At 37.7% G+C, this 15,011-nt stretch overlaps 2 protein-coding genes and 1 long non-coding RNA gene across 9 annotated transcripts in view; 1 reads left to right on the plus strand and 2 right to left on the minus strand.

Moving 5' to 3' along the window:
• LOC311620254 overlaps positions 1–15,011 on the minus strand; it is a 387,779-nt gene that overhangs the window by 202,552 nt on the left and 170,216 nt on the right. The window lies entirely within an intron of this gene.
• Positions 1–15,011, plus strand: part of RB1 (RB transcriptional corepressor 1) — a 154,054-nt gene that overhangs the window by 74,332 nt on the left and 64,711 nt on the right. For 4 of the 7 annotated variants that reach the window (XM_084879346.1, XM_084879348.1, XM_084879347.1 and 1 more), the window contains exons 14-17: positions 410–466; positions 1,793–1,824; positions 1,917–1,993; positions 3,016–3,212. In XM_084879346.1, coding sequence (XP_084735472.1) covers positions 410–466; positions 1,793–1,824; positions 1,917–1,993; positions 3,016–3,212 — 363 coding nt within the window. Of the gene's footprint in view, positions 1–409; positions 467–1,792; positions 1,825–1,916; positions 1,994–3,015; positions 3,213–12,044; positions 12,087–12,912; positions 14,398–15,011 lie in introns of those variants that run through there. The other 3 variants (XM_084879344.1, XM_084879343.1, XM_084879349.1) reach the window with 2 other exon arrangements.
• The window catches only part of RCBTB2 (RCC1 and BTB domain containing protein 2), a 108,180-nt gene continuing 104,322 nt past the window's right edge, over positions 11,154–15,011 (minus strand). The window contains exon 11 of the mRNA XM_084879392.1: positions 11,154–11,257. Within this exon, the coding sequence (XP_084735518.1) occupies positions 11,199–11,257 (59 nt within the window). The 3' untranslated portion in view covers positions 11,154–11,198. The remainder of the gene's footprint in view (positions 11,258–15,011) is intronic.

Genomic DNA, 15,011 nt, shown 5'->3' on the forward strand with positions numbered 1-15,011 from the left:
TTTGTTTGTATACGAAATTTATGCTCATAATTTAAAATGAAGCAATATGCTTTAGAGTGAGCATATGTGTGTCTGCATGTGTATATATCTCTAAAATTTGATTATTCTTTGAGCTAATGGGAACTAGTTGTTAGGTTAAAACTTTTTGCTGATACATATAATCTATTGAATGATATAGACTGAAATGGTATGAATGAAAACAAAGACCTCCCTCTTGATAATTTATTGGGCATGTTAGCTATCATTTATATTTAAGTGTTGAGTTTTAGACAAGCTAGCTTTCCTGATCTCTTGGTAGTCATATTCCTAAGAAAGTTCAGAAATGTGTTTCAAGGAAAACTTTAAAAAGATTAATAATTGTTATGATTTTCTAAAGTAGTGGGATATAATTATTTTTCTTTATTTGTAGCGCTACAAACTTGGAGTTCGGTTGTATTACCGAGTAATGGAATCCATGCTTAAATCAGTAAGTTAAAAAAAAAAATAATAGAAAAAATTTAAATGCCAACATAAAAAAGGTTTCAGCAAAACATTTTTTAAAAGTTTATTTTTATTGTTGAAAGTATTACAGATGTCCCCCCCCCCCCCAATTGATTCCTCTCCACCCAGCTCCTGCTCTCTCCCCAGGACTTTACCATACTATTGTCTGTGTCCATGAGTTATGCATATCCTATACTAGGGGCCCAGTGCACGAAATTCGTGTATTGGGGTTGAGGTGGGGGACCCTGAGCCCAACCTGTCCCCTCTCACATACTGGGAGCCCTCGGGGGATGTCCTACTGATGGCTTAGGCCCACTCCACGAGGAGCAGACCTAAGTCGCAGTCTGGCCTCCCTTTGTGGGAGGCGACCAGGCTGATCAGGGGAAGGCACCAGCTCCATCACCCCACTGCTGCAGCCACTGCCTGTCACCACAGCCACCAAGGTGTTTTCATCAACACGGACTCCAGTCCCTTCACCAAGAAAAAATGACAACTTTCTTTAGACATTTGCAAGATGTGTCTTTCATAGGATATGACATTTCTTTATTTATTTTTTTATCCTCACCTGAGGATGTGTCCATTGATTTTTAGAGAATGTGGTAGAGAAAGGGAAAGACAGAAACATCTAAGTGAAAGGAACACTTTGATTGGTTGCTTCCTGCATGATCCCTGACCTGGGCCCTAGCCAGGGAGGAGCCTGTAACTTTGGTACATGCCCTTGATGAGAATCTGCAGACTGGGCTGAGGGATACCCATCTTCCATGCACAAATTTCGTGCTCCAGGCCTACTATATTAATGATATGCTAATGCCAACCAACCACTCAATGTAATGTGCACTGACCACCAAGGGGAACTTGCTCTACTGGTAGGTGAGCTTGATGCTGGGTCTGGCCAATTGGGACTGAGTGAAATGGGCCGGATACAACCTGGAGCCCTCCTGCAGTCCCTCCCCGGCTGGCCAGCCTTCTGTGTCCCTTCCCAGCCCTGATCATGCACTGGTGGGTCCCTTGGTCTGACTTGTGCCTTCTCACAATCCAGGAGAGCCGGTTTTGGCCCAATCCCGCAGGCCAGGCCAAGGAACCCAACTGGTGTACAAATTTGTTAACTGGGCTTCTAGTATTCATATAAGTTCTGTAATTAGTCTCTTCCCATGTCCCTGCCCCCCTTAGATTCCTCAGTCTGTTTCTCAATCTATTTTGTTTTTCAGTTTATTTTGTTCATTAGACTTTACCTGTAAGTGAGATCATGTGATACTTATCTTTTCTGAGTGACTTGTTTTGCTTAGCATAATACTTTTTTTATGTCTTTCAGGAAGAAGAACGATTGTCCATTCAAAATTTTAGGTAAATTTTTTTTAGCTTTAGTAAGAGAATTTTTTTTTTTTTTTTAAATAGAAGTAAGTGTTTTTAAAAATCACTTTATTTTTTTCTTTTAGCAAACTTCTGAATGACAACATCTTTCATATGTCTTTGTTGGCATGCGCTCTTGAAGTTGTAGTGGCTACATATAGCAGTAAGTTTAATTTTAGTAAATAAGCATTTTAGTTTAATTTAAAATTAAAAAACCTTATTGAAAGTGTGGTTTGTTTTTGGGAAAGATGGATGTTGTTAAGGTGAAAAAATGCATATTTTAAGTCAGTATATACTGAAGAATGTAATGGGTCACAATAAACCATTTATTTAATTGGCTTATATTCTGAATTATTTCAAGCTATCTTGGGAATAGTATTTCAGTGGGCTCCTTTTTGGGGCTATTCTGAATCTAGGAAATGTACCTATTGAAATCTCTTCAAATACTTATGAGATTGTAAAATGCTGAGTACTAAGGAGCTGCATCCACTGATAGGAAGCACTGCTCTAGATACTGTGATCCTGTGACCAAAGGTTGGAGCTAGAATCCACCAGATAATCAGAAAGAGGCCACTGATGTGTGTGTGTGTGTGTGTGTGTGTGTGTGTGTGTGTGTGTGTTTTAATATTTTAAACGTGTTATTTTGCAGATAAGGTTGTAAATATAAAAAAATACTTCCTTCCTAAAAACAAAAGAAGATTCATCTAAGGAAACAAATACACAACAAAAGAGAAACTTAAATTAGTAAACAAATATGGAAAACTGTGAATCCTCATTAAAACAAAGAAATGCACATTTACAAGAAATAACATTTTCTAAGCAATTAGCAAAATCTTAAAGATTCCTTCTTTCCCTCAACCAAGTATTGATGAGATAGTTAAAATGGGTATGTTAATGCATTGCTGGATTAGATATTAAACCTGTCCCTGATATAAGTTTGGGATATTTAAACCTTTGAAAATTTGACATAAATTAGGAACGTCATTTATGCACATACACTTAAAATTTCAAAAACTATATACTGGGAGTCTGTGGGCTCCAAAATAAAAATTATGTTCTAAATAAAAAATTTTTATTTAGCCTTTTATAGTGTTTTTAATTTTTATGTTTGATAAAATCTTTCAGCCTAAAAATATGTAGTTTAACATTTCATACCTAAGTTACATTTTTTTCTTTCATTTTTAGGAAGTACATCTCAGAATCTTGATACTGGCACAGATTTGTCCTTCCCATGGATTCTGAATGTACTTAATTTAAAAGCTTTTGATTTATACAAAGTGATTGAAAGTTTTATCAGAGCAGAAGCCAACTTGACCAGAGAAATGATAAAACATTTAGAGCAATGTGAACATCGAATCATGGAATCCCTTGCATGGCTCTCAGTAAGTAACTAGCTAAAATAATTAAAGATATTTATGTGAATTTGGCATATCTCTTAGTGAGAGATATTAATTAAACTTTATCTCAAGAACAAACATACAATTTAATGAATATGTGATGTCAGTGGATATAGCCCAAGAATCAAGTGGAATATTAGAATGGAGTTTTCTTTTATTTGAACTCCCTTGACTATCTGATATAGTGATTTATTTAGGAAAATCTTTTCTTAAAGTATAGCACTTTGAAACAAAGCTGAATTCTTTAAAGTGTGGAAGTAATTTATTTAATAATAGAGGTGTCATGTTTGAAAATTTAAACATCAGCTCTTAAATTTTAACAAAGTGATAAAAATTTTTAGATTATCCTATTTAGATTATTTAAAAGTAGTTTTTTAGTTCAATTTAGTGGATTTTTTCCTATTGTTAAAAATAGTTATAAAAACCTATACTATTGTTCAATCATCATCAGGTTTTTATAGCATTATAGATAAGGCACAAATCATATTCTCTAGGTATTCTATTTATAACATAAAAAACTATTAAGGTTTTATGGCATTTTTTATGTAGTAATAATAAAATACTTGAAGTTCTATAATGTTCTTTAAGTCTGCATAGTTGGGTAAAGCTTTGTGAAACATCAGATTTATAGCTTAATATAGAATTGTTTTTTTGAAACTGTGATGCATGCTAGTATATATATATTTTTATTTATACCAGCATATAGAAATGGCAATGAAAAATTAACACTTTAATTACATTAGAATCCTAATCTGTACATGTAATCTTAATTTTAATTTTTTGGTATTTTCAAAACTTAATGGCTAAGAGGTAACTCATTTCTTAGTGTTTGCTTATATTACTATACAGACAGTGGATAGAAAAGAAGGTGAGGAGGGCAAGTTGATAAAAAGGTGTTATATTGCTATCCATTAAATTTAGTAACTCCTGATAGAGGAGCTTTCACTTTTTAAGAAAAAGAATAAGAGAAAATTCAAATTCTGAGAAAATAAATAAATGAATAAAATAGTACTTTTCACAGGATGATATGCCAACTCCTTGTAGAAACTGAAATCAAAACATTTACTGTGTCATCTCAAAGTGACTATTCTCATTTCTTTTAGAGAATTACTTTTAATTCCATCAATGCATATCTGCTCTATGCCTTGCATTGGGATAAACATTGTAAGGATACAGAAAAGACATGGATTTTGAAAATTGTAGAGGAAATAGTAGATATTTTTTGTTTAAAAATTGCTTATGCTGCCCTCACCAGTTTTGCTCAGTGGATAAAGTATTCGGCCCCATGAACTGAAGGGTCCCGGGTGAGTCTGGTTAAAAGCATGTACCTGGGTTGCAGGCTCAATCCCTAGCCCTGATAGGGGCACATGCAGGAGGCAACCAGCCGATGTTTCTTTCCACATTGATGCTTCTCACTCTCTATCTCTTCCCCACCCACTCTCTCTAAAAATCAATGGAAAAATATCCTCAGGTGAGGATTAACAACAAAAAATTGCTTGTGCCCAAGGCTACTTAATTAGTACATTGTACAGTGTCCTAGGATTCTAAACAATATTCCTTTATTTTTGAGAATTTTTGGAGAATAAGTGACATGCTTGAACATTCCATGCCTAGACCTAGAATCAGAGCAAATTTCCCTAGTCTTTTGATTCTTTATCACAAGAATTACTCATTAAACTATAGATTGATAACAACATATTTAAATGGACACAGGGAAACATTAAGTGAGGTATTACTTGCCATACTCCCAATAATTTAATGGAAGAACATATTTGTAATTTTTACTTGTTGATATTTATTTTTTTATTTTTCAATTACAATTGACATTCAATGTTATATTAGTTTTAGGTGTACAGACATTTATATAAATTACAAAGAGATCCCCTCAATTAGTCTAGTACCTATATTATACTATATATAGTTATTACAATATTACTGATTATATTCCCTATGCTATACTTTATATGCATTTTGTAACTACCATTTTGTATTTCTTAATTCTTTTTCACCCAGCCCCCGAAGCCCCTTCCATCTGGAAACCTTTAGTTTGTTCTCTGTATCTCTGAGTCTGTTCCCGTTTTGTTTGTTTATTTGGTTCTTCAGATTCCACATAAAAGTGAAATCACCTGGTATTTGTCTTTCTCTGACTTAATTTCACTTGGCGTAATGCCCTCTAGCTCCATCCATGTTGTCACAAATAGTAAGATTATATTCTTTTTTTGACTAATACTAGCAGCCCGATGCTCGAAAAGATTGGTGCAAGTATAGGCTTTCCTTCCCCTGGCTGCAGGCCTGCCTTCCCCGGCCTGGAGCCACCTTTCCACCTTTGCTCCATCCAGAGCTGCCTTCCACCTCTCCTCTCATCATGTCAGTTTGCATATTTCTTCCTTATTGGCTGTGGGTGCTTCCATCTTTGTTGTGAAATTATTGTCAATTTGCATATTCCATCTTTATTAGATAGGATTCCATTTTATTATATGTACCATATTCATTGGTCTGTTGATTGGAGCATTTAATCCCTTTACATTTAAAGTAATTATTAATAGTATGTAGTTCTTGCCATTTTATTAGTTGTTTTCTCATTGTTTTTTTTGTTTGTTTGTTTGTTTTTACCTCTTCTCTATTCCTTCCTTATTTTCCTGCTCACTTTTGTTGTATGTTGGTGGCTTTCTGTAGTGTTGTGTTTGTATTCCTTTCTCTTTATTTCTTGTATCTCTCTTGTAGATTTTGGGTTTGTAATTATCAGGTGCTCAATATATATCAAGTTATATTGATAGTCTATTTTAAATTGATGGTTGTAGAGTTAGATAATTTATTATCACTTTTTCTTGTATTTTGAGTTAGGCCTGTAGAGCTATGAACTTCCCTCTCAGGACTGCTTTCACTTTGTCCCATAGATTTTGAATTTCTGTGTTTTCCTTATCATTTGTTTCCAGGATGTTTTTAATTTTTTCTTTGATCTCTTTGGTAACCCAATCATTATTTAATAGCATGATATTCAGCTCCAAGTGTTTGAATTTTTTACTGTTTTTATTGTAGTTTATTTCTAATATTATGCCATTGTGGTCTGAGATGATGGTTGATATCAATCTTCATGCATATGGGAAGACTTTGCCTGTGACCCAATATGTGGTCTATCTTTGAAATGTCCCATGTGTATTTGAGAAAAACGTATATTCTGTGCCTTTGGGGTGAAATGTTCTGAAGATGTCAATTAAGTCCATCTGATCCAGTGAGTCATTTAGGATTTCTGTTTCTTTGCTAATTTTTTGTCTAGAGGATTTATCCAGTGATGTCAGTGTGGTATTAAAGTCCCTTACTATGACTATATTGTTGTCGATCTCTCCCTTGATATCTTCCAGGAGTCTTTTTATGTATTTGGGTGCTCCTGTATTTGGTGCATATATGTTTACCAGGATTATATCCTCTTGTTGTATCAATCCCTTTAGATTATGAAGTGGCCTTTCTTATCTCTTGTTATGGCCTTCACTTTGAGGTCTATTTTGTCAGATATAAGTATTGCTACCTGGCTTTTTTTTTTTTTTTTTTCTTCATTTCCATTTGCCTGGAAGATATTTTTCCATCTCTTCACATTCAGTCTGTGTGAGTCCCATGATCTGAGGTGGGTCTCTTATAGACAGCCACTTACTGTCTTTTGATTGAAGCATTTAGTCTATTTACGTTTAAAGTTATTTTTGATAGGTACTTGTTCGAATCCATTTTCCTTTTTTGTATCTGTGTCCCTACTTTCCCATTTTATTTCTTCTTTTACACCAGTCCATTGCATTGATGGCTTGGTAGTAATAAAGTCCTTTAGCCTTTTTTTTTTTTTGCCTGTGAAGCTCCTTATTTTCCCTTCAATTTTGAATGATAGCCTTGCTCACAGGGCTGCTGCTCCTCGGACAGGTGCAGGATGCTTGTGGCTGCTGCTCCTTGGCTGGGGGCAGACTGCTCACACTGCTGCTATCCCTCGGATGGATGGTGGCAGGCTGTGTGGGGCTGCTGCTCCTGAGATGGGAGCGGCCTGCTCGTGTGGATGGGGCCCGGCTGCTCACTCGACTGCTGCTCCTCAGACAGGGGAAGGCTGCTGGTGAGGCTAATGCTCCTAGGACGGGAGCGGGCTGCTCCTTGGATTGGGGCTGGGGCAGGGGCGGGCACGGACTGCTCACACAGCTGCTGCTCCTCGGAGGGACGGAGGGACCGTGCGGGCTGCGTGTGGCTGCCGCTCTGGATGGGGTCGTACTGCTCACGCCCTGCCGGACCTCATGGGGGGTAGGCTGCGCGGGGCTGCAGTGAAGTGTCATTCTTTTGGCTAGTTTGAGATCCCACTGTTCTGACCTGTCTGAGGCTTCTCAGTTTCCTGTTGCTGGGACTGAATGTCCTCTCTTTAGGCCACTCCCTGAGGACTTTCAGTGACTATTCAGATTTATTTTTCTTTTGTATCCCTTGTGCTACGAGTGTAGTCTGGGTGTGGCTGTACTGGTTGCCTGGAGACTGCAGGGAGGGGCTATCTCTTCAGGAGAAAATGACTACCCAGGTCCCATGCATCAGGTGTGACTCAGCCCCAGACTCACAGCCACTTGTCCTGGACCCTCTCCTCTCCCCAGCCTCTCCCCAGACTCCACAAGTCCGCACCTCCTCCTGCACCTCAGCCACGGGTGAGTGTCTGTATCTGAAAGGTCCTATCAACTAGGTTCAGTGAAGTAAAGCAAAGACCACAAATAGGGGAAAGAGCGGCACCTCTGCGAGCCCCTCTCCCCCCGCACGGCGGCCTGGGCAGCCATCCTCTGTGCCCCCCTGGCCTCAGTCTGTCGGGACTGTGGACCCAGACCCAGAATCCCCTGCCGCCTGCAGTCCTGCGGACCTTTCCACAGTCAGACGCCGTGCTGTCCCAGGGGATGCGGCTCGGTGCTGCGCTGTTTCCCTCTGACGCTCTGGGCTCGGAGGCCTGGCAGTTCTCTTCAGCCCAGGTCTCTAATTTTACTGTTCTCTAAGGGCTGCAAATTGTTTCACTGACTGTGTCTACTTCACCAGTTCAGGGTGGATATTATTCAATTTAGTTGCCCATTCTATCTGTTCCGGGACAAGGCTCAGGACACATTTGTCTATTCTGCTGCCATTTTCCCCTCCCCCTCAGCTGTCAGTCTAAAGGAAGCTCCCTTGTAGGTAACTAACTGCTTTTCTCTTACTACTTTTAAGATTTTGTCTTTAATCTTTGGCACTTTAATTATGATTTGTTCTGGTGTGGGCCTCTTTGGGCTCATCTTGTTTGGGACTCTATGCTTAGCAGACTTGTAGGTCTATTTCTTATTTTCTTCACCACGTTTGGGAAGTTTTTAGTAATTCTTTCAAATAAGTTTTTCAACAACTTGCTCTCTTCTTTTGGCACCCCTATGATGCAAATGTTATGTTTGATGTTGTTCCAGAAGTCTCTTATACTATCCTCATTAAAAAAAAATTTTTTTTTCTTTGGTATTTTTTAAAAATATGTTCTATTGATTTTTTTTTTTTTTTTTTTTTTTTTTTTTTTTTTTTTTTTTTTTTTACAGAGAGGAAGGGAGAGCGAGAGCAAGTTAGAAACATTGATGAGAGAGAAAATCAATCAGCTGCCTCCTGTACACCCCCCACTGGGGATGTGCCCTTGACTGGAATCGAACCTGGGACCCTTCAGGCCGCAGGCTGATGCTCTATCCACTGAGCCAAACCAGTGGGGGCTCTTTTTGCTATTTTGATTGGGTGTTTTCTACTACCTTGTCTTCCAAATCACTGATTTCATACTTTGCTTCTTTTTACCTGCTGGTGATTCCATCTAATGTACTTTTTAATTTCAGCTATTGTATTTTTTATTTATGACTAGTTGTTTTTTATGGTTTCACTCTCCTTTTTTAATGTTTTCTGTCTTGTGTAAGTTTTCTTGAGATGATGTATTCTTCCTCTAAGTTTATTGAGCATCCTATAACCAGTGATTTCAATACTGCATATGGTAAATTGCTTGCTGCCATTTTATTTAGTTGTGTGTGTTTTTTTTTGTTTTGTTTTTTGTGTTTTTTTTTTAAATTTGGATCATGTTTTTTGTCTCCTCATTTTGGCTGCCTCCCTGTTTTTGTTTCTCTGTATTAAGCAGAACCTATATGGCTACCAGTTTTCATGTGATGGCTGTATTTATGTAGTAGGTGTCCTGTGTGGGCCAGTCTCCCTGTTGACCTGAACTGGATGCTCCAGGGGTGTCCCTTGTGTAGGTTGTGTGTGCTCTCCTTGATTTTTGTTGGCATGTCAGTGGATGGGATCAACCCTTAGGCTGACTGGTTGTGAGGACTGGCTGTGACTACAGTAAATGAACTGTTATGTGGGGGCTGATCCCAAGGAGTGAGATTAAGTTTAGCAGGACTTTGGTTCCTGCTGAGTTCACCCTTTGGATGTGTCATTGTGATTCTAATTTGGTGGTCCTGTAGTGTGGTATGAAGCCAGGCACTGGGTACATTGGTTCTGGGATCTCTAAGGAGGGACTCCTGTGCAGTGCAAGGTCAGCTGCGCCTTTGTCCATCCTGGGGCTGGGCTTGGAGTGCCTGAGAGTGGGTATGCTGTGAACTGATGCCTGCTGCCATAAGTACTTGGATTTGGGCCACTTATCAAGGGGTACAGGGCATGCAGAGGCCAGCCACTGCTTGTTTGGGGGTTTTTGGACCCTTGAGAGATGTTAAGAAAGTCTGCTGCATGGGCCCAGGCTGGTTGTTTATGTGGATTAACCTCTGAAAGAAATTTGGGCTGGAACATGAGTTGGGTGTGGTGGGGTCAATCACCAGATCTCACTCCAATTGAGCATTTGTGGGACGAAGTTAAAAGAGCCATCAGGCAGCTGGTTCCACAACCATCAAATCTCACAGAGCTGGACAGTGCTATTCATCAGGCATGTTGTCAGATTCCTTTCATCATCTTTCAACATCTTGTGGAGTCAATGCCAAGAAGAATCAATTCAGTATTGAAAGCAAAAGGTGGCCCAACAGCCCTAACCAGTTTGGCTCAGTGGATAGAGCATCAGCCTGTGGACTTAAGGGCCCCAGGTTTGATTCTGGTCAGGGGCATGTACCTTGGTTGCGGGCACATCCCCAGTGGAGAGTGTGCAGGAGGCAGCTGATAGATGTTTCTCTCTCATTGATGTTTCTGACTCTATATCCCTCTCTCTTCCTTTCTGTAAAAAATCAATAAAAACATATTTTAAAAAAAGGTGGTCCAACAAAGTACTGATAGGGTGGTCATAATAATCTGGTCACTCAGTGTATATCCTTAGCTATAAGAGTTCTGTTCAGCTAGTCTTCAGTGTGTTTCTTGAGGGTAGTTGTTCTATAATTTAGTTGCATTTTGATGTCACATCTTTGTATTAAATGATTATATGAGGGAAAGGTTCAGCATCTTTGCTTTGACAATCTTGAGAAATAATAAATCAAGAACAAAATAAGTGTGAAAAGGAATAAACGCATCTCTGTTTCTTTTTATTCTCAGAGAGGTTTATAGGCAATATATGAGTATACAATGTAAACAGTCTATTGAAAAAAATTAATGAAATCTTGATCCCTGGAAATTTAGAGGATTAGAGGTGATTTAGTATAAATCTAACTTGTAGATTAAATGACTTCTAGGTGTTTAATCCTCTTAAATCTTTTAAGCAGTTTATAATGCCATCAGATGATGATACGGTGATATTTGGATAACTTATTTCAGTAATTCCAAAATTCATCAGATTTTTAAAATACTTATAAACAACAATATACCAGGTACTTTATTTTCTAAATGGTCTCTCTTTTCTCGTCTATTGTGTATTCTTCCTGTTGCTCTCCCCACATCTCTAGCTACCTTAAGACTTTACCTCACAATAGCCAAAGGAATCTATATATATATAAAAGTCTAAGCAACCAGCCAACTGGCTAACCGGCTGGTAGCTATGATGCACACTCACCGCTAGGAGGCAGACGCTCAGCGCAGGAGCTGCCGAGCTGCAGTGACTTGGCAGCTGTGGTTCTTAGGTGATGCACCTGGAACCAGAGAGGAGGGAGCCCGATTTCAGAGTGTGTTACCAGAGAACCACCCGCTTGCAATCCGGGACCCCTTGGGGGTTGTTGGAGAGCCAGTTTCAGCCCTATCCCCACAGGCCAGGCCGAGGGACCTTACTGGTGCCTATAGTATTTTTATAATGAAGATCTATCTAATTGTGCAACTTTTCAGATAAAAATCTTGTGAGGGGACCTATGTATCTGATAATGGAGTAGTACGATCCTTCCATTTGATTCCTTGCAGAAAGGACAGCTATAAAACCTGTATATAATACAAAAAGATATTGCCTGAAATCCCTGGACAGAAAGAGTAGACAGACTCTAGTTAAGGTGAGGAAGGGGAATTATGAGCCTAAGGGAAAAAATTGCACCTGGGGCTAAGTGGAGTATGCAGAAAATTATATTAGGATGGGGTGGAAAGCACCATGGGAAAACTTGAGGGCTTTCTGACCAGGGAAACTAGAAAACTGAAGCTGAGGAAACCTTGGCCATTGACAAGTGGGAGAATCTTGCAAAGGAAAGAGAGCTAGAGAAAGATTGTTCAAATTCTGTCTTCCCACATCTCTGACCAAAACTTGAATCATTGGGGTATAATAGACTCAAAGCAGGTGAATAAAAGACAAAAGATCTGAACTGAGAAGGGAGCTAATGCCCAATAAACAGTTTACAGTGAAAGTAATTGCCTCATTAAAAATAAAACATAACAATGCTCATTTGAGAAAAACAACAGAATCCAGAATTTTTACAACTTAACATTTGTAATTTCTAGGATATAATTCTAAAATTATCCAGCATACAAAGAGCATCAAAGGTATCAAGTGCATGTTTTTAGAATGGGATCTTTAACTCAGCATTTGAAGCCTCAAGGCTTTTTTTTTTTTTTTTTTTTTGAAGCTTTGTTTCTCCTTTTTACTTATATTCAGTTCAAAGTGTGATCTATGATTTCCTGATGGTCCCTGAAACCATTTTAGGGAATCTGCAAGGTAAAAACTATATTCATATTACTATTAAGATGTTATTTATCTTTTCACTCGGTTGACATTTATACTGATGATATAACTTGGCACCTTTGCAGGCATCAAAGCCATAGCATCAGACTAGCAGTAGTCATTTTCCACCACCCAGACTCTTAGTTCAGACACAAAACACATTGATAAAGTCCTAAAAAGTATTAATTTTATTAAATCTTCTTACTTATTGTTGAAAATGAATCTCAGTAAATGTTACCAGTGATAAATTTTGACTTTTCAAGTGAAAATTAGAATTTTATTGAGCTTGTATCCACTGTAAGCATGATAGCTTCCCAGTACTTAAAAAACTTTTCAGATGAAATCGGTAATATTAATAATATGATTTTTTATTATATTAATAGATTCATCAACATCTGTAGGATTTTCATAATTCAGTGAATCAATATTTCCAGTTTCATCATGTTATAAAATAATTGCATGGATAAGAAATTTATTTAAAATTCAAGATAGACAAACAGATTGTAAAATCTCAGAATATGAAAGTTTATTTCTGTTCATCGATATTGGTTTTAATTCCATATTGCTAACCATTTGTTGAGTTTTTGGGTAGTGTCTGAAACATCTATTACTAGGTGTAACAGTTAATAATGCGGGTTTTTCCAATAGGTGGAGTTACACATATGTTGATACATATGCCATTTGATAAGTATACTATTTTGTGGTATTGACAGCAAGGTTCAAAACTTCATATGTCAAATTTGCTGAAGATGTTAAATCATAGATACTTTTACACTTAAAAATGTCAAATTTCATGCCAAAAAAAAGAGCATTTGCTGGAAGTTTTAATTCAGTATTTTGGAGAAAAGTGCTGCTGAATACTTCGGGAAGCTTATGGTGAACATGCTCCATCTCAAGATAGTTGTGAACACTGGTTTAAACGCTTTAAAAGTGATGATTTCGATGTGAAAGACAAAGGTGTCCAGGTCAACTGAAAAAGTTTGAAGACCAACAGTTACAAGCATTATTGGATGAAGATGCATGTCAAACTCAAAAACAACTTGCAGAAAGATTATACCTTGTTCAGCAAACAACTTCCCAACATTTACAAGCAATGGGAAAGATTTTAAAGGAAGGAAAATGGGTGCCAAATCAACTGAATGAAAATCAAATGGAAACCCGAAAAGTCATCAGTAAAATGTTGGTTCAATGTCATGAAAGAAAGTCTTTTTTTGCATGGAATTTGGTGATGAAAAGTGGATTTATTTTGAGAATCCCAAATGCACAAAATCACTTTGGAAAGAAGACAATGTTCTGCATTTGGTGGGATCAGGAAGGTGTGGTGTATTATGAGTTTCTAAAACTAGGTGAAACCATTAATACCAATCACTACAGACAACAAATAATCAATTTGAACCATGCTTTGATCGTGAAATTACCAGAATGTGCCAGAAGACACGGCAAAGTAGTTTTGCTTCATGATGACACAACATTACACACTTCAAAACCAATTAAAGACACGTTAAAAGATTTTGCCTGGGAAGTATTAACCCACCTGCTGTATTCGTCAGACCTTGCTCCTTCAGATTACCACTTGTTCTGATCAATGGCACACGCCTTTTCTGAGCAGCACTTCAAAATGTATGAAGAAATGGAAAATTGGGTCTTTTAATAGTTTACCTCAAAACAATAAAATTTCTATTGGAATGCTATCCACAAATTACCTGAAAGATGGGGAAATGTGTAGCTAGTGATGGACGTTACTTTGAATAAAGCACTTTTAATATCTCTCTTGAAATTATTGTGTTTCTTTGACTACAAAATCCGCATTATTAACTGGTACACCTAGTAAAATACTCCTTTTTCCAACTTCATATTGTGTGAGGCCAGATTTCCTTAAACTTCAGCCAAACAACATATTGCTACAAAGTATACGTAGAAGCAGTTAGAATTCAGGTTCTTCTAATAAGCCAGATATTAAAGAGATTTGCAAGATCATAAAATAGTGCCACTGTTCTCACAAGCTCTTTTTTTATTTTGAAAAATATGGTTATTTTTCATAAAATGTTATTGATGTTTATATAATGATCCTATTTGGGTGGTGTCTCACATTGATGTTTCTCTCTCACTATCTGTCTCCCACCCTCTCCTCCACTCTCTAAAAATCAATGAAAAAAAAATATCCCCAGGTGAGAATTAAAAACAAACAAACATATACATAGATATAATCCATATAACCAAAAACTTTTGGGTCCTTAATAATTTGAATAATGTAAAAGGATTATGTGTCCAAATGTTTGAGGACATCTTCCTTAAATTCTCTACTGTATTCAGACTAGCATGTTTACTATCACACACCATGTTTGGAGTTTTTATTCACTTTGTAGGCCCCACTTGAAATGCTTTCTTCTTTCTTTTTATCAGACTTTAAGGTTTACTTCTGTTTTGCCCTTTGTGACCACCCTGTGTATAATCATTTTTCCCTCCTCGAATGTTGTTTATACTACTCATTGGTAATTTGTAAAGTTTATATCTTATATGTGTGTGTCCCATGTTAAACGAATTGATTCTTGTAAAGCACTTAGAACAGTATCAGGCATTGTATTATAAGACTAGAGGCCTGGTGCACAAAATTTGTGCACGGGGGTGTGTGTGTTTCCCCTCAGCCCAGCGTGCACTCTCTCCAATCCGGGTGCACACTGGGCTGAGGGGAAATGTGCCAGGGATCGGAAAATACTGTATGACAGAATGTAAGCAATTACAAGCAA

Source organism: Pipistrellus hanaki (assembly GCF_964339955.1).
Source record: "Pipistrellus hanaki genome assembly, chromosome: 3".
Taxonomy (NCBI): domain Eukaryota; kingdom Metazoa; phylum Chordata; class Mammalia; order Chiroptera; family Vespertilionidae; genus Pipistrellus; species Pipistrellus hanaki.